Source organism: Alligator sinensis, unplaced genomic scaffold (genome assembly GCF_000455745.1).
Source record: "Alligator sinensis unplaced genomic scaffold, ASM45574v1 scaffold860_1, whole genome shotgun sequence".
NCBI lineage: Eukaryota > Metazoa > Chordata > Crocodylia > Alligatoridae > Alligator > Alligator sinensis.
This window is the reverse complement of record NW_005841923.1, coordinates 3,747,527-3,767,663: the sequence shown is the minus strand read 5'-3', so window position 1 is coordinate 3,767,663 and position 20,137 is coordinate 3,747,527. Positions and strand designations below refer to the sequence as shown.

At 41.0% G+C, this 20,137-nt stretch overlaps 1 protein-coding gene across 3 annotated transcripts in view; it reads right to left on the bottom strand.

The window, feature by feature from the left end:
• Positions 1–20,137, bottom strand: part of CA8 (carbonic anhydrase 8) — a 93,362-nt gene that overhangs the window by 36,481 nt on the left and 36,744 nt on the right. For all 3 annotated transcript variants that reach the window (XR_003092947.1, XM_025198508.1, XM_006019138.2), the window contains exons 4-6: positions 10,847–10,942; positions 7,340–7,402; positions 2,601–2,649 (exon numbers count right to left, since the gene is read on the bottom strand). Coding sequence is in view for 2 of the 3 variants with exons in the window: in XM_025198508.1 (XP_025054293.1) it covers positions 2,601–2,649; positions 7,340–7,402; positions 10,847–10,942 (208 nt within the window). In the remaining variant the exon portion in view is untranslated. The remainder of the gene's footprint in view (positions 1–2,600; positions 2,650–7,339; positions 7,403–10,846; positions 10,943–20,137) is intronic.

The window sequence follows — 20,137 nt, the reverse complement described above, 5'->3', positions numbered from 1 at the left end:
ACTCTTTCCTGCCTGTGCAGGGGGTCGGACTCAATGATCTATAGAGGTCCCTTCCGACCTTAACATCTATGAATCTATGAATGGAGAGGTTGTGGTAGGTCTAAGGGTTTGGGTCCACCTGGAACAAGGTATCTGGGTCATAAATGCAGTGCCAACAGCCAATGCTTCCCATTGTAAGACCTGTTTTCAGTGGCTTAGAATTTTACCAGATGTTAACCATTTGGGCAGAAATTTTATATGCTGTGTCTGCCTCACATTGAACTTTATGGAAAATACTCGGATAAAATAGTAAATGCCATTTCTGAGAATGAAGTTAAGAAAAGTAGGTTTTGCTATCCCTGAAAATCTGTCAAAATCTAGCCTTGTTTTTAGTCTCAGTTCACACTTGTTTAATTTTTTTGTTAGATTTTAACAAATATTCTATGCACAGTATGTATGTCCCAGGCTGGGATTCAGAAAGCCTGTCCCTGTACCCACAACTATTAGCTGCTCTGGGCCATGCCAGGTATGGGCATCTGATGGGAGAACAGAAAGACTAATTTGACTGATCCCCTGCTGGACTCAGGAACCTTGGAAGAGGAAGCTGCTTGATTCAAATGCAGACTGTACAAGAATCAAACCTATAGGAAAACTAGGGGTGATAGTAAAATACACGAACTCTCTCTCTCCAAGACCCTAGGAGTTAGGACAAAAAAACTGTGCCTAGCTGGGCAAGAAAACTGGGACTGAGAATCAGGAAGGAAAATGAGATGCCAAGATTAAGAGCCAGTAAGGGTAGAGAGGAGATCAAATGATGCTTCCCTTAATTACAAGAAGATTATGACAGTTGCAGAGTGAAACACTCAAAAGTCAGGAAATACCTTAAATAGGGTTGTCTATAAAACCTTAATTCAACTAACCCCTAGTTGAATTATCAACTTAGTTTCAGCTGAAGCACCCCAGAGGCCATTTTGAAATGCAGGGAGGGGTTAATACACATGATAGTGAGCCATTTTACTTAGAGAGGCTAAACAGAAACCACTCTAATTAAAATGCCACTTCCCTCCTCCCCCCTTGACCAAATGTATAGGCACCTGTACCTGAGCACTTTTTACATGCATTAAATAAATTACCCTTACAACAACTCTGGAAGGTGAACCAGGTAGTAATATCACCATTTTACAGATGAGGAACAAGCAAGATTAAGGTCAGAACTATCCACTGATATGAGATGCCTAAAGCCTGATTTTCAGAGAACTTCGCATTACATAACACTTTATACATTCAAAGCACAGCTCCCATTGACTTCAGTTGCAGGTGTGAGCACTGAGCACTTCTACAAATCAGACCCCAAGGTCACAAGTCAGGCACCTAGAAAATGAGGAACATGCAATTAGTAACCACCTGTAAAAAATCTGGTTTAAATGACTCGACTAGCAACACAGGGGAGTTCTGAGACATGGGTTCTGTGAAAAAGATGTTACATGCTCATGCAATTAAAGACTATCTCATAATGGAAGTGCACAAGAGGCCTGCCTTGGGATTGAACGGGCAACTTAATTCTGGTATTTCCCAACATTTGAGTGCTTGACCTTCTTTAACACAAGGTTATGAGTTTGTGGGAGTTTTTGGTAGAGGGATGGTGGTAATAGGTTTAAAGAGACTGCTGCTATGGCATGAAATTTAACATAGATGCTCCCTTGTCTGGAAAAGACTTGTTCTGGAGGATTATTTTTAAGACTCGACATTTTGGCACCCATAAGTTGGAAGTGATTGTATTTGTTTCTCATCATTGATCTAAAACTTATTTGCTAAGTGAACGTTGATCTACCGAACAGCTAGATCTTCAGTCTAGCTGATAAAGGTATCATAGTATAAGGAGGATTTGTCTTTGAACTTAGTGAAAAGTCAAGGGAGTCTTAAATATCACTTAAAAACCTTTGTAGTTATTTGGAAAGTGAGACTTCTGGATAAGAAATAAATACCTGTCCCTGGATGCCTGCTGAAGTACAGAGTATGGGACAAGGATAACATACAACCCTACCCTAAAGGGATCTAAAGTCTTCCTCAACAGGGATGGGAAATTCTCAAGATAGATGGTCAGGGACTAATGGATGCTGTGCAATTTTAAGGGATGCAGGGATGCATATTCAAGCAGCTCACTGGAATGCTCAGAGAAATACTAGAATTTCCACTGTAATGAAGCTGTTCCACGTCACCCTAGCCTGTGCCTCTAAGATGCCAGAGTGCCTAGAAATACATGTTGCTGACAACACATGAGTACCAGTTTTCCTCCTTCTGTTTGAATTTCATCAACCATATCACAGTGGCAGGACTTTAAAAATAATGTTTTATCACCACGAGGAAGAAGATGGCTTCTCAATGGGTAAATTGCTTATAATCATCTTCACTGTTAGTCTAAGGGGTGGTCCACATCCAGAGATATAGACAGTTTTATCTGGTAATCCAGCCACATTAAAGCTGCTTTCCAGAACAGCATGAGTTGCAATAGGGATTTTATGAAGTGGCATGAGGCAGTCAACTGTTCAAGAATGCAACATTCATAACAGTCAATTTACACTAGTAAGAAAATGTTTGAGATATATATAAACACCACCTACCTGGTAACAATGAGTTGGGATTAAAACAGGGTATTGTTTTGGACTTCCCCTGAAAAAAAATTATACAAATCCATCTCATCTCCAGTTCAACAGAGATTGAAGGGAAAATAAAAAACTCTGAATACTGGCATAATAGTAAGCCTTGAATTTCTGTTCAGGTCATCCACTGTCATTAGCCTCCACAAATCATCATTACATTTGTCCTTGCAGCTATACAAACATCTTTTTATTTATTTTTACTTTGTATTTTTGATCCAAGGATATATAGCCTATTTTGGTAACTCTCAGATAGCTTAGTCCCTCATTCTTGATTGAGATACTCTAAAAGCTCTTCATCCCTCTATTTGCTAATTTAAGATTCCTGAATTCCACATACAGTGAATTTACAGATCAGGACCTAACTGAACTTTTGCCTAAATTGCCTGTTTTCTCCAGAATTTCTGAGGCCTATATTCTGCCCTTGGACAAATACTAATATGGCCCTTTCAATTCAAGGGATGGCAGCATGCATGCACCCAAAGACAGAATAAACATTATCATGTATATGTAATTGACTTTTACAAGTGAATTATAAAGATTTGTTTTTAAAGGATATCAAAACATCAGCAGTACTTTTTATATGTAAAATTACTAAAGAATCAGAGGTTTAAATTACAGAAGACTCTTTTGTTATATATTATATATGTATTTATAAATAGTAAACCATAGCTATGGTATCTCTGTAGGGCTGCAAAAGACCTATAGAGGTCCTTTTAATTGTCCTTGGTTTACAGCTGATGTATTGTCCTGTTTTAAATAGGATTACCAGTACGTATAATAAATCTAACTAAATAAAGGTGTATCTTTCAATCAACCATTTGAAAACCAGTTCACTCCTACATACACTTCCCAAGACCTGAGCATGGATTTGCATTTCTGGTAACACAGCAGTTCCCATGTTGTAGTCAACAGACCACTAGTGGCCTTGAAGGCCATAGTAAGTGTTCTGTAGATTGTGCTGCTCCCCTTGTTTGTGTTGCTCCCCTTGCTTCAATTAAAAATGTGAAGATAAGGGTGCATGTTGATCTGCATGACATGTTGATGGTTGACAACAGTCTGCTAATCCAAAAACTCTGGGAACACTGATTTAACACAATCCAGAATACATTGAAAAAAATCTCCATTGACTTCAATCAGTTTTGAATTGAGCCTGTAAATTAAGAAGCCTTATGATGAATTCCATGAATTGTAAAATTTGCTGGGAACATCTGTAACATTCCAATACTTTAAATTAGCTTAAAATAATCCTAAACTTCTTAATAGTTTATCTTTATTACAATAAAGTAGAATTCAGATGGGATTTGTGATAATACCTTCATGTGCAGGCTGATGGCTCACCAGGTAGGAGGATCTATGTCTACACAACTACAGCCTGTTTGGCTGTTCTGTCATTGATCGCCATTGATTCATACCACACAGGAAGTGGGAAACTGCTCACTCATTTAAGGGAGTTAGAAAGAAGCAACAGTAGTCAACTCAACATTGCCTATCCTTGAGCCAGAAATTACAGCTCCTGATCTTGTTTCTCTTCGGATACATGGTCTGGACACCCTGATTTAATTACTGTAACCCTGGATCCTACCTTTGTCTAATACCTGGTCTTGACAACATGTGGCTTTCATGCATAGTACCTTATAGGACAAGTTTAGTATACTTAATGCAAATTAAATGTATATATGCAGAAAATGTGCATCTTCCTGACTCTATGAAGGTCACTAGTAAAATATGCTAACATTAAAGTGGACATTCATGACCTTCCTACTTTCATTTCTACTTCCAATAATCAGGGCATAAAGAGTTCTCTATACTCTCTCTTTTTTTTCAGACACAGGCAAAAGATGATAGTTTCTAAAAATGAATATGACACCTGAAGCACATAATGTATCGTTCACCTAAAACAAGATTTAGAATTCAGTTTAATTGAAAAAAGAATGATATTAGATCCTAATTTTCCAACATTTTCATGACCATTTCAATTAACTGGCACTTTCTTGATGCCTATGAAGCACTTTTTATTCATAGATCACAAAGCATTTTTAATGGAAGGTAAACATTATTGTCCTATTTGACAATTGGGCATCATGAGGCAGAGAGATTAAGTGGTTTGCCCAAGGTCACACAGCAAATATTATCAGAGCTTTCAACCCAGCTCTCTAGAATCTCACTGCAGTGGCTGCATCTACATGAGCAGCGGACTGCGCAATTGTTACTATGCAGTCATTTAGTACTTGCTTATGCATTACTGTGCAGTAATGTCACACAGTTTTTTCCAAAGCTATTGTGCAGTAGCAACGAACTACTGTGCAGCAGCTCATTACTACTGCACAGTAGCGTTGTCGCATAGTTAGTGCCCAGCAATGCTATGTGCGGTAGCAACAAGCTACTGCACAATATCTCATTGCTACTGCGCAGCAGCATCTTGTGTAGAGATGTCCACTGATTCCTTCAAGCAATTTAATAGGGTTCCACTGTGCTATACCTGAAGTCCAGCTGTAAGTTTATGCAAGTATTATATCTGTACATTCTGTTCTTATATAATATGAAACATCACAGGCCAAGGGATACAGATGCTGGTATTCTCTGAACATGCATCATACCATATTTACTCAAATATAAGACACTTTTCCCCCCAGTCAGCATGGGGAAAAAAACCCTTGTCTTACATTTACAAACAAGAAAGCTTTATTTAATATACTGTCTATCATTAAATTGCTTCCAGAAACAGCATTTCTTAGTAATAGAAACCAGCTATGAAGTTGATTAAATGCACCCAACACTGAGCATGCCTATAAAACATACGGCCCATATGGGGCAAACATACTGATGGGAACCTACAACAAGGATATATTAATGAAGCCTACCTCATAGTACCCATTGCGTTCAGTACCTTTCAGCACTGACTCTTTTTCAACTCATGTTGAAGCACTATATTGAATACATCTCAACTTCCTCTTCACTCCCACAGCTGAGGAGCATCTTTCTTTTCCAGTTCCAATTATTCCCAATTCTTCAGCAGCCTTAAATGTCTGGCAAATACCTCCAAATGTCCATGTAAGTGAAAACCTCTGTTGCCCCCTCCCTTGGCCTGTGGCATGTGATTAGTATGGTTCTGCCTCCCATGAGATAAAGCTGGACCAGGAGGCCCTGTGCCTCATCTGCATATAACTTTTTGAAGGATCCCAAGACTTGTATTAAGAACACCCAATTCCAGTCATGAGTTGGGGGGGCAGGTAATTCGTACATGGATCCTTTGTGAGGTCTATCTGAAGTACACACACATACTAAGCAGTGCTGGGCTGTGCAGTCACCATAGCTTTAAATGTTGTTGACTCTGCTGGGGCCCAGCCCAATGAACCACACAGTGAATCATGAGCCTTTTGGCTTTGACTTAAAATCATGCATAGTTTGTACTATGTAAAGGTAGGGTCTTACTCATATCATGATTTTGTGGAAATCATGAAATCAGGCAATCTCCAACAAAAAAACCTACTTATTTTTAGTAAGTGCTAGCTCTTCAGTGAGAGCCAGCTGTTCAGCCTGGCACAAAAGGGGCTGCTGGCATTAAAGCAAATGGGCAATATGGCTGCCACCCCACCCCTCATCACTGATTGACTGAGAGGGCTGTCTGTCATGGTGCCCTGCCCCTCTCCAGTCAGCAATGAGTGGTGGAGCCCCATTACAGACAGCTCTCTCATCCAGTCAGTAGTAAGGGACAGGGCCATTTGATGGATGGTTTCTCCATCAATCAACAGTGAAGGGCAGGGCCACCAGGGCTCCTTGGTCAATCAGATGCATGGGGGGCCTCCACCATGATAAGCCTGTGAAAATGGTGGCCAGCCCCACGATCTGCCCACAAAATAAGTCGGCTGCCACCTCAAGTTTAATTGACCCCTATATATAAGTAGATATAACTGTGCTACTTACAAGTGTGTTTATGTCATACTTGTGCTAAAACTTGCAGCAGTTAGAAAAAAGGGTAAAATGTCTATGGATATCTATAATAATTTGTCTATATGCAAATAAGTATAGGTATATTTATTTTACAATTAATGTTTTAAAATTTGTCCCTCACTTCCATATGCTCAGATAAAGCAGGGTCTAATGGTAAGGGATGGGGAAAAGAGGCTACAGGGAAAAGAGGTTGGGGAGGCGGGGGGGGGGGGGGGGGGGGAGAAGAGGGCAAAGGGGCCACCTGCTCTTACCCCCACCCGCAGGTTTATTTTCCCTGCTGTAGTAGTGAGAGAGGGACAAATTCAAGACAAACCTCCAATCACTAGATTCTATATCTGGAAAATTTTAATAAATTTATAAATTTTCCAGATATAGAATCTAATTATTGGGGGGACATCTTAGATTCAGGATCTTCTGATATCTGAGTACATATGGTATATCCTTTATCTTTTCTTAGTTGTTGTGTTCATATTGACAACATATTACTATCATAAAGAAGTCAGTACTTGCCAACAATTACCAATGTAAGAGATCAAACTTTCCCTGCAGTCAGAAGAGGAAATAACCATAATAACCCTGTGGTATCTCTTGTTAAATATTGACTTTCTAATAGTTCCCATATGGTATCGTAACACAAATATTTCTGACCCTGTTCTTTCTGCCTCACTTTATCATATTTACCCTTTTTCCATTTAGTCTGTCTCTGTCAGCAAAGGAAGTATTTATATTTCCCTCAGACAATGCTTTACCTTGTACTGGATGTCCTGAAGAACTTCGGTGACAGCCTTTAGGCCTGCATGTTCCTTTCCTATCTAAGACATCACAAACAAACAAACAAACCCAAAGGTGAATGGTGGTGCTATGTTGTTTCTGAAAAATTGTAAAGCAAGAAACAGGGCAACAAGTACAACCAGATCAGTACTCCTTTGTAGTAAAGTTACGTGACCTTGTATTAACTAAATACTATTACATAGCAACTTCAAACAATAGCTATTAAATCACATACAAAAAAAGAGTCATTGGCCAAAATGAAATTAGGTTTAAATAACTTAAAAGCTGTGACAAACTGATAAAACATTTTAAAAAGTCAAAGTCGATAAACAATCAGTATTGTAGCACGTAATGCACATAAGGTCAAAATGACGCAGTGTTGTGACAAAAATGCCAAGGCTATGTATGATTTGTCCTTACTAGCTGGTATTAGAAATGTGCACATAAAAGAACTGAGTGTACAACTATGACAGAAACCTTTGAATTTGTTCCTACAACATTGTAAAACAAGGGCCCAACACTCCAACACTGAGTTTTACCTTTCCTTGAAGCCAATAGGACTTTTGCTCAGGTGAGAAGTGCAGAATCATAGTTAAACACCCTCTTTTTAAATTACATACATGAAATCCTGACCTCATTTTAGTTCAGGGTAAAAGATTTTCATTCATTTCTGGGCAGGATTTCACCCATGTCTTTATTGAATGTCCTTGTAAAGCAGACAAAATGCTGATAAGGAAAGCAAGTTTAAAAATAAATGTTTAAAGAATCAGGGGTAAACTCTTCCTTGAAATACCTCTATACTGACAAACACACACACACATCTGACATTGATTTCAATGGGAGCGGCATGCTTATGTGCATAGGCAAAACCACACTTGGATGTCACTGTTTAAATTCAATATGTTGCAGGACTAGTTATAGAAGTACTATGTGAGCAGTATGCACATATACTTTATAAAAAGTTTTAAGAGAGCCTGCCAAAATGTATCACTAAAATGAGCACACAATTATTCCAAGAGAAGAAGAGAAAATGAACCACAAATAACAGATGCTAGTCATATTACTTTATGGTGACAGGAAGGATAGAAAACTTAAATAAAATAGAGCAGAGCAGTGACAGTATTTTTCAAGGCACCCAAATAATTTAAGAGCAAGAGTCCCCTTGAGCCTTAATGGAACTTGTACTTTTGAGACTTATACTTCTAAGTTGGTGTTTTGGAAAATGTCATTCTAACAGTCAGGATCTCATAAAACTTTACAGGTTTGTTTTTAATGTCACTCACCCTGAACATTTCAGTGCAGTTACTCTTTACATACTCGTGTACGAGGAGCCACAGACACAGATTTTATCTTTGGGAGGGTGCTGACAACTTAAATTAGCCTTTTTTTTCTAATTTATTTTTCAAATGCGATTTTCTGTGTATTCAGGAATGCAGGCGAGATTTTCTTAAAGCACCTGAGACTTCTATACTCAATAAAAAAAATTTCTGGGACAGAGATGTTTGGGGAGCAAGTTGTGTAGTAGGACACATACTCAGAAACAGACTTCAGCTTAAAGTCTTCAATCAATGGTTATAAACAATAATATCTAAACAAACTGAAAATAATTTAACTATGCTGCTTTAACTTAATAATCAACAGCCTGAGCCAACCTCCACTGAAGTCAGTGGGAAGATTTTCATTTGCTTTCACAGGATTTGTATGAGGTCCCTCTTTAATAGATGTGAAGAATATTGTGATTGAATTTGTTTTCTCACTGTGCTATTAATTAGCAGCATTAAATATAATGCTTCCTTCATCAAATTTTAATTATATGGAGTCTTTCTTAGCTAATGAGAAATCACCTTGGAATGTTTAAGAGCCATGACTACGGTAAGAGGCTAGAAATGGAAAAGATATCATTTAAAATTCAAAAAGTTATTTAAGAATTTTATGTAACTTTCTAGCTAACTCCAAGGTTACCTCCGCTGGAAGAAGAGGGTTCTTACATAAGCAATTTAACTGTGGCCCTCTAGGATACAAAACCAAGAGAACTAAGAGTTTTTAGTTATTTCTTAGCTGTACAGTACAGTTTCTCAACATTGGAGCTGTAACTAATGCACCTTTAAATTCAAATCGAAGTAAAGCTCAAAGGCACACACAAGCTTGTTATAAAAGAAGACAAATTAACAATATAATTGTGAAAGGAAATCCATTTGATCTAAATATTAAATCATAACTCTCTTCTTCAAACATACTTAAATGGAACAGTTCACTGCTTGTGATTGGGGCTCTGCGAAATCGATGCTTCGGGTTCAAACATAATGAGTTTTTCATAAGGTTCACAGTCTTCTAAGTTCCTTCAGCGTCACTTAGGGTATGTTCACACAGTATGAACATACAGTTCAAACTCCTGTTCATCCTCATCAAAAGACCACAGGAACTCCTCAGCCAGGACACTTCTGAGGGCCTGCCTAGTGACCAGCAACCACCAACACCTTGTTTGACGTCTCTGAATACAGAGAGCCTTTTCCATTTTACAGTTTTTAGTGCAGAAGCCAAATTATAAAAGTGCCCCATGCTTTGCAGGTCTAGTCCCACTGACAGCTCTACCCTGTGCTAAGGAGCCAGGCCACAGTCAGAGCCATAGCCACACATACGCCTTTCCTCTTTGCCTCTTCCCTTCCCTGTATACAGCCTATGCCCTGAGCAAGAAACCTGACCAAGAGTTGAAGAGAGTGCAGTTCAAAGATGGTACATTACCTCTGCTCATAAAAGCTACAGGAGGCATGACACCCAGATGGAACACATCTCTTTTGTTCCAACAAGGCCTGCCCAGGGCTGTGTAGTATTGCCACAATTAATGGGTAGCTGCAAATGTGCATGACTTTATCCAGCAGCACACTACAATTTAAGGCAAAAATTGAAGAATATATTTTTCCAGCTGAAACCAGAGAAAATGTAAAGTAGGTGGGCCATGTTACTCGAGTGAAAATTGAGGCAGGACTGAAGTTAACAGCCGGTTTCTTATTCCAGATGATAAGATTCTTAATAAGCAGTGAAGTGACCAGTACTTCATTTTTTTTGTACCTGCAAAAGCACAGTACTACCTAACCTGGTAGTTTTCACTCGTGAGTGAAACTTCACAACTTCACAAACTGCCTCCTTCTCAACTGCCCAAACCACTTACTTTTTAAAGTCCTTAAAAATATGCCATCTCAGCACTGAAAATTAAACAGCAGTACCCCTGATATTTAGCTTGTCTAACATGAGAGGACCACAGCACAAAGCAGTTTTATTATATGCCTTCTATTTGTTCAGCTGCATTGTTTTCAGTTTGTTCTTTAATCAGGTACTATTTAGTTACCATATGCACTAAAAACATTTCAAGAAAACAGTAGTTATAATAAATACTAGCAGCTGTGGATTCCTTTTATTTTATGAAGTAGTAGAAAGTAGAAGGGGATACATTTACCTAAGTTAAATGATGATATGTGATTACTTACCTGCACAAACAAAGCAATAATAGCTATTCCGTGCTTTTTCCCAACTGCCTCTTCAATACTGTTGTATAGTGTAGAATTCCAATGCATTAGATGGAGCTGGAACAAAATGATACAGACAGAATGTCACCCATATATCAAATATAATGTATAATGAAGAAATAGAAAGGTCATTTTGAGTAACATTTACATAAAAGATGGAACCTCATTACAGTCATTATGAGCATGGTGAGGAAGAAGGTACTATATAGAGTCATAGAAAAAAAGAGGACTGAAGTGACCACTGGAGGATGTCTAGGCTGCCCCAATGTTTCAGGCAGGAATACCCTTATTTAAACTCAAGTTAATGTCTGCCCAATTTTCACATCAAAACTTCCAGTGATAGAGATTCTATAACCTTTCTAGGTAACCTGTCACTTAACCACCTTCATAGTTAGAAAGTTCTTCCTAATATCCAATCTAAATTTTCCTTGTTACAGTTTAAGCCCATTACTTCTCTACCCTGTGGACACAGAATATGGTTGATAATCTCCCCTCCTAAGTCCACAGAAAAAAAATGTTTTGTAGTCAACTGTTAAATATCTGCTAAAAGACATGAAAATTATATTGAGAGCATGCTACAAATTGTATCAAAATCTGTCCTTCTGGGGCACAGAAAAAAAAAGGTCTACTAACTCATCAGCATTCTCTCACACAGCCAGCTAGCTCTCTTCCTAAGCCCTAAATCACAATAGAACATGGTTGTAGTCACAGACTATCAAGAGATTCTTACTGTGCCTTTCTGATTGCACAGGTCTCATATACATAGACCTACGAAAATTGAGGCGGCAAGTGGCGGGTTTTGCAGGCCCATCACGGAGCTGGCCATCATTTTCATCGCAGCATGCTTATAATTGGCCGAGGGGACTGGTGGCCCCATCCCTCACCACTGATTGGCTGAGAGGGTTGTCTGTCATGTGGCCATGTGCAATGGGCAGTCTTCTCAGCCAATCAGCAATGAGGGGTAAGGGATGGCTGCTGTCTTGGCTGTTCCCCGTCACACCAGTGGCTTCACCCCACCCTGCCCCCCCCAAGCAGGAGCCGTAGAAGCCATACAGACCTCTGGATCCCACTGGGGAGTCAGCATTTTATTTTTAGTAAGTTTTGTGTGTGTGTGTGTGTGTGTGTGTGTGTGTGTGTGTGTGTGTGTGTGTGTGTGTGTGTGTGTGTGTATTTTGTGGACATTGAGCAATTTCACAGACAATGCCTGGTTTCGCAGTTCCCACAAAGTCTGCAAATCGCAAATTGAGTAGGTAGGTCCCTACTTATATACCATCTCACAAATCTGCATAGCTGGGCCCTTATCACTGAAGAACAAAATGTCCCTTTGTTCACTGGATGCAATGGATTGGCAAAAAATTAAACAGGGAACAAAAAATGGAGGCACCATTGGGAGGAACAATAAAAGAAAGAAAAAGTGCCTCTACAGAATGATGAGTGTAATGAGTTTTAATTTGCCATTTAACCTAGAGTATCAGCAGAATATATATTTGCTTTTAACCAGTCAATTTCCTTGAATCAGGGGCTGAGATAATAAATGACCATGTAAATGGGAGGCAGTAGACACAGGCTGGTAAAAGTGAGGTTTTTATTCTGGTAGTTGGTTATAGCTGCCCAGGAAGATTTAGAAAGAACTGTCCTCAAAGCATGCTGTTATTGAAAAGAAAAGAAAAAACAGAGAAAAGATTGACAGCTTCATATACATGAATGGTAATATGCATTTCAGACAGATGACTGTTTCCAACACCTAATGATAAAATGTTATCTCTGTGGCTGTGGCTGATAACATTGCAGAGACTCCCCCTCTTAAGCAGGGCTGCTTTCAAGTTTATCTAGGAACTGCCTCTGCACATTCCACATAGATAAAACACCTACAAAAAAACTCTAAATTTAATTCTCTGTTGTAAAATTGAGTGATCAATGTTTTGCACTGTTATGGGTCTGAGAGGTTAAAATGTTACCCTCTTATCTAACACATTTTCCAGTTTCAGAAAAAAATATTTCTAAAACAGATGGAATGTCTGACTGTTGTACAATTTGTTTCTACCTAGCACCTCTGTGAAGTGGGCCTGGCCTCCACTCCAAGTGAGATCACTCAAAGTGCTCAGCACTTCACAGGATTAGTCCCTCAAAATAGTAACCCATTTTCCAATGTGACAGAAATCAAAGTTAAAGAGCTGATTATGTTTATTCCAACAAATGTTCCAAAAAAGATCTCTAAGTGCACCTCCTATATGCCAAATTAACCCAGTACACTAAACTTGTTAAAAATATATGTTTAAACAAAAATATTGAAAGGACAAAACTGTGGGGAGAAGTGGACACGCCGGAGGGCAGGGAACAGCTGCAAGCAGACCTGGACAGGTTGGACAAGTGGGCAGAAAACAACAGAATGCAGTTCAACAAGGAGAAATGCAAAGTGCTGCACCTAGGGAGGAAAAATGTCCAGCATTCCTACTGCCTAGGGAATGACCTGCTGGGTGGCACAGAAGCGGAAAGGGATCTTGGAGTCCTAGTGGACTCCAAGATGAACATGAGTCGGCAGTGTGACGAAACCATCAGAAAAGCTAATGGCACTTTATCGTGCATCAGCAGATGCATGATGAATAGATCCAAAGAGGTGATACTTCCCCTCTATCGGGCACTGGTCAGACCGCAGTTGGAGTACCGCGTGCAATTCTGGGCACCGCACTTCAAGAGGGATGCGGATAACCTGGAGAGGGTCCAGAGAAGGGCCACTCGTATGGTTAAGGGCTTGCAGGCCAAGCCCTACGAGGAGAGACTAGAGAACCTGGACCTTTTCAGCCTCCACAAGAGAAGGTTGAGAGGCGACCTTGTGGCTGCCTATAAGTTCATCACGGGGGCACAGAAGGGAATTGGTGAAGTTTTATTCACCAAGGCACCCCCGGGGGTTACAAGAAATAATGGCCACAAGCTAGCAGAGAGCAGATTTAGACTGGACATTAGGAAGAACTTCTTCACAGTTAGAGTGGCCAAAGTCTGGAACACTCTTCCCTGCCTGTGCAGGGGGTCGGACTCGATGATCTATTGAGGTCCCTTCCGACCCTAACATCTATGAATCTATGACAGTAAAAAGTAAATCCATACTATAAATATTCCATTTGTGTCAGAGTGCTTATACAAAAAGCCCTCTCTGTAACGACAAAAGTTCTAGGCATATAAGGATCTTAATTTTAGGCAGCTCCTGGAGCTCCCAACCCCTGCACTGTCCACATGTTAACACCTTTAAATAATTTAAAGCACACTTTGGGCAGTTTAAGCACACTTTGGGCAAAGTTACACTAATCCAGGGCAGGTTTATCTCCAATCCGTATTACCCAGATCATGTTCCATCAATGTGTGGCCACTCCTCACAGATGAGCTGCCCAAGTTGCAGTCCTCCAGCTTCCCAGAATGCAGTGTCCCCTCCCCCACCCTTCTGTTCCATGTTAAAAAACTTTCCACCCCCTGAACTCTACTGCCCAGCGTGTGGCTCTGGTACTGAACCATCTCCCCCTTCTAGCCCTGGGGGTTTGACCTTCCCATACGCAGGGGTGCAAACCTGTGGAAAAATGCCAGCTAGCCAGGTCATGGAGCATGGGTAGATCTAGGAGTGGGGTCGAGGAGGCATGGGGGGGAGCAAGGTAAGGGACCAGATTGGGTCCTCATGACCTCAGGCTTCCTTCCCAGGTCAAGGGCAGTAGCTCCCTCAAAAGTGCCTTACCTCACCACTCCCACCTCCCAATTACCCCAAGGAGCATGACCAGCACCCCCCACATTCTATCCCAATCCTAATTTATTAAAACATGAGATCTTCTTTAATTTACTTACTCTTTATTTCTTCTTTTTTTCCCCTTCAGTGGCTGACTTCCATCATTTCATTACCCTTCCCCCACCCCTCCCATTTTATTAGATACCACCAACCCATTAAGTCTCTACCTCCTAGCTTCATGTTCCTACCTCCCTCCAAGTTTACCCCCACCCTCAGTCCCCACCTAGAGCAGGGATAGAAGCCTGTTCTGGCTCACCAGTCCTCTAGTGGCAAGTCAAAGCTGTGCAGGTGGGGGACAGTCAGTCAGAGGTGGTTTTTAGCCTTAAGGTGAGACTGCTCCAAACCCCTAGCTAGCACTAACACTGACCAACATTTGAGCAGCAAAAAGTGCAACATGTTACAAGGCTCTAAGTGACCACCTTACACATGACAGATTTCAGTTGCTTCCTCCTCATTCCTGTATTCACATACCTTGATCTGGGAGTTCAGTGAGAAAAGGCAAAATAGTCTATTTGGCAACTTGCTGAACTTCCTCATTTTTAAATGGAACCTTTTGTAACTTTGCTCCTTCATACTTTTGCATCATTCAGAAGATGGCATTAGTCTCTATCCTCACTCATTACTTTTAAAAGGTTTCTCAAAATAAATCTAATAATGACAATTCAGCCACAAAAAGGTAAAACTAACACAACCCAGCATTATAGTGTTGTCTTCTAAACTGAAGCCAACTTGTCCAAAAAAAACAGGGGCTCTGATTACTGATGGGAATTTGCAGATATTTCATGAGCCACTAGGGGGAGCTCATGCAGTCCCATGATCACAAGCATGAAATCCTAACGTTAACAAAGAGAAATCTACTTACTATAAACAAGCCTATGCAGGCACACAAAAAGAATAAAGTTCCAGTACTGCAGTTGTGATGGCAATGGCCTTTGTAGTGAAGGAAACAATAGTGCATATTAATTTAGTTTGAAATGTCAAAGTAAACTTTCCCTTCTGTGATTGTAACAATGGTATTGAGAGTGGTAGCCAAGTTTAGCGAGACTAAGTCAACAGACAGATTTTAGTGAAAGCCACCCTGACATTCAACAGCATGTTACATTCACAGAAGTAATGTTTGTAAGCTGATATTTTTCTGCATTTTGACAGCAAAGTGGCTGGAAGTTGACTTCTGATGTTTGAAAAGAAAAATAAGTTACTTGATATGTTCCTCAATGGGCGTGTCTACACATGAGGCTTCAATGCACATTAGCCTAAATTAATGCACATTAAGGGCATGCATCTATGTGTGCATGCTCTTAATGAACATTAAGAAAGGTGAATTTAGGTTATTTGTGCCTAAATTGGATACCTGCAAATGCAGGTATTAAATTTAGGTGCAAACAGTTAAAACACATTAATGAACATGTAGATGCATTAAAGTGCATTAACACTGTGTGTGTCAACTGACTTGAGACTAACTTTGGTCCCAAGTCAGTCTACACACAGCGTTAATGTGCTTTAACACCTACATGAGCAGATGCCTGCCTAAACCAGCTTAATGCGCATTAAGCTAATGTGCATTCAATTTAGGCATATATATATATATACAGGTTTAGACATGCCCAATGAGAAAAAAAAAGAGGGGACCTTTATTGACATGTCAGCAATATTATCTGCTCATCAAGAGAAAGGTTGGGTCCCAACACAGAGTCCTGAATTAGGACCAAGTAGACCTGTGATCTGAATTGTTGTGTAACTTTGGGGAGGTCACTTAATTCCTCTATGCCTTCCATGCTTTAGTGGTCTTGTCCACTTAGACCAGTGATTCTCATCCAGGATGTTTTGGTACCCTGAGGTGCCAGGAGATCCTTTTAAGGGTGCCACAGGGTGCCTCATTATATTAGTTCTGTTAGGTATGCAAACACTTGCATGTGATCCCAGTGAAACAAGGGGGTACTCCAGAAATCCATATGGGGAGACATACTGGAAACTGTATTTTTCTGCTGCTCTGAATGGGAATACAGTGCATAACTACTGATACCAGAAAGTAGGTCCTGCAAACTACTGGGATGTATGAACTGGCTATAATGTAATCATAAAATCATAGAAAACTACAGCTGACATGAACTAGTAAAACTACCTGTTCAAAGCAGGCTTATCCCTATTTAAATTATCCCAGAAAATGTTTGTTTAACCCAGACTTTAAAAATTCCAATGATGGAGATACCACAACCTCTCTAACTAATCTGTTCCAGTGCTTAGCCACTTGTACTAATACAATTTTTTTTCTAATAGCTAACCTAATTTTCCTTGTTGCCATTTAAGCCCATTACATCTAGTCCCCTGTAAACAGAAAGAACAACTGATTGCCATCATCTTTGTACCAGCCATTTGTGTAATTGAAGACCATTATCAAATCCCTCCTCATTTTTCCATTCACTACAAAAAATAATCACAGATTTTCCAACCTTTCCTCATGTGTTCTAGACCTCTAATTATTTTTGTTGTCTTTCCTTGAATTTATTTTTCTCAATTTGTCTATGTCTTTCTTGAAGAGAGCTGCCTACAACTGGACACCATACTTCAGGTGAGGCTTTCATCTTGCAGCAATCCCTCTGTAATGTACTGACAGGAACACGTATAAGACTTTACAACCCAAACATTTCTATAACTCCAGAAGTCTGGTCATGGATGCCATGATTTAGGTTGAAAGTTCTTTATGGAAGAGAGAACCTTCCTGTCTTTTTTATACTATACCTCATGTAGTGAGATCTTAGTCTATGATTAAGCATCTACTGCAATACAAATCTTAATATATATAGATTTGGCTAGTGACTTCTCATTCACGAGCTAACCAAACAGTAGCTGGGGTGTCAGGAAAAATGCAGGGTCAGAGCTCTAGCTCTTAATAAATCAGGGTATTCTAGTGAAAGTACTTCCACTCTGTACTGGGAGAGCTCTAGGAGAAATTGTCCCTACTTGTCTGTGTAATGTCATGTACAAAGTTCCTCTCCTTAGCAATTTACAATTGGCCTTTAAATGGGTTGCATACTGATAAATAAATGAGAATAGACCTCAGTGCATTCACATTAGAACTGAGAAGTCCGCACCTGCACGTTAAAATAAACATATTTAAATGAATGTTTAATGTGCAGGTGTGGGCCATTCCTTTTTTAAAAAGCAAATCCTAATCAACATGAGTGTCACTTACAAATCAAGAGAAATGACTCTTCCACTCTACTCAGCACTGGTGATGTCTCACTGGGAGTACTATGTCCAGTGAGCCCTATACTTCAAAGAAGAATGTAGACAGATTTGAAGGAGTCCAATGCAAAGCAACAGAAATTATTAGAGGCCTGGAAAGGATGATCTGAGGATTACCTGAAAGAACTAGGGTTATTTAGCCTGAAGAACAAAAAATTGAGGTGGGATTAGATACTAGTCTTAAAATGCTTGAGGGGTAGAGTCTAGAAAGGATGGAGATGGGCTTCTCTCTGTGGCTGTAGGGGACAAGACTAGGAGCAATGGCCAAGCATTGGAACAGGCTACCTAGAGAAGTTGTAGAATATCTCCATCCTTCGAAATTTTCAAGGTCAGGTTATGCAGACACTTGGCTGGGATGGTTTAGTTGCAGATGATCCTGCTTGGAGCAGGGGGCTGCACTAGATGACCTTGTAAGGTCCCTTCCAGCCCTACTTTCCTGTGATGTTAAGAGAATTTTTAAACAGACTGGGAAGGAAGTGAAACAGAGAAATGCTTTTACTCTTCTTTCTAGTGTAAAATTTTTGGATGTTGCTCAGACTTTATACTGATGGGGCTAAATACGTAGACAGTCAACTCAAAAGGAAATTAAAAACAGAAGATATGAGAAAACAAGCAAAAAGACAATTCTTCCCCTAAAAGAGCCTTATGTTTAAACCATTATTTATAGTTTACTTACGTGTTTTTGTGTGCATGTGTGCACATTATTCTCTGGAGGAGTTTTGGCTTTTGTTAGCTTCTTGTCTTTTTGTAATTATAACCAGGCTTGCACTACAGGGGTGTCTAGAACAGCCCTTGGAGGCCCCATTACCCTTGCCCTACTCCAGCCCTAGGGTTCCGTCTCCTTCTCACTTGCCCACCACGCCTTTGATGCAGTTGTTTGGTTGGAAGGGAGGCTTCCTAATAGGTCCAAGGGCAAACCTCAGTTCATCCAAATGCCAGGTGGTTCTTCCATGGCACCAGTTATGCCTTAAGGACTAATTAGATGGCCTCGATCCATTGATGATGTGTAGGGAGTGCACGCAGGTGCACGTGCACCCCCTAAGGTTAGCAGTGCACCCCCTGGCTTGCCACCGCTGGCGGCATCAGCAGGAGGTCCCTGATCGCTGCTGGCCACCGTCGGTCTGTGGGTGGTTGACGACCTCCGTTTGGCACTCACCAACCCCACCCCCTGCCACCAACACTGCTGTGGCTGCCTGCAGGAGCTCCCTGCTCACTGCCACCATGCCCCCACTGCCACCCCCACTCCTGCCACCTGTGGGCAGTCCCCGTGCCCCCCCAGCCTCTGGGGGCATGTGTTGTTCATGCCCTGATCACCTCTCACACCACATCCATGCCTCACAGATGACACTGTACCATCACTTAGGTGGGACATCTAAGTGATGGTCCCATAAAGCCACCAGTCCACCTCAGACTCCTTAGTTGGGGCTTCAGCCTTCCCAGCTTCTGCCCCTCTACTCTGGTACCTTAGCTAAGGCCTGATGTTCTAGACCTGTCTTCTGGGCTCCAGCCCTTATCTGAGTTACTTTAGTCCTGGGCCCCCTGGCCCTGTCTCTGTCCTGCTCTCAGCATTAAGCCTGCTTCAGCTCTGTCTCCTCTGGACCCCCTGGCCTGGTCTGGCTTGAGTTGCATTTGGCTACAGTCCTTCCCTAGGCTGCCACCTTATAAGGCTCAAGCCTGATCTATGTCTCAAGCCCCAAACCCCTGGCAGGACTCCAGACACTTGTGCCCTTAGACACAGCTAGGACCTCTGTACCACCACTGCTAGTCCCAATCCCAGACCAACAGTTACAACGCAAACCAAAACATAAGCCATTTTAGCACTCTGGCTGAATAATTCAATTTTCTAAGCCTGCTAGCCCCTTAAAGCAAATGCCATTTACCCTGACTCCACTCTCCTGCCAGCCCTTAGCCCTCTACTTGCAACTCTCTGGCATAGCAGGTTCAGAGTCCAGCAGCAGGCAGCTCCCTGCAGGGCTTCTTTCCCTTCAGCTTCCATGGCCACACCGCCTCTTCTGGGCTCAGCCCTGGGCTTTTGAATCTCTCCCTGAGTCACCTAACCCTCTACTTCCACCCCAAGCACTGCCCCTGAGGCAGGCAGCCATCTAATTTAGATCCCTTCCCCCATCAAGTCTGTTCACAGGGCTGGGCTGACCCACAGGCCTTGGGCTCCCTCCCCTTTCTCAGTAATGGAACAGGGTCCCATTACAGTAATACAATTAGGCATACAAAGGTCATGC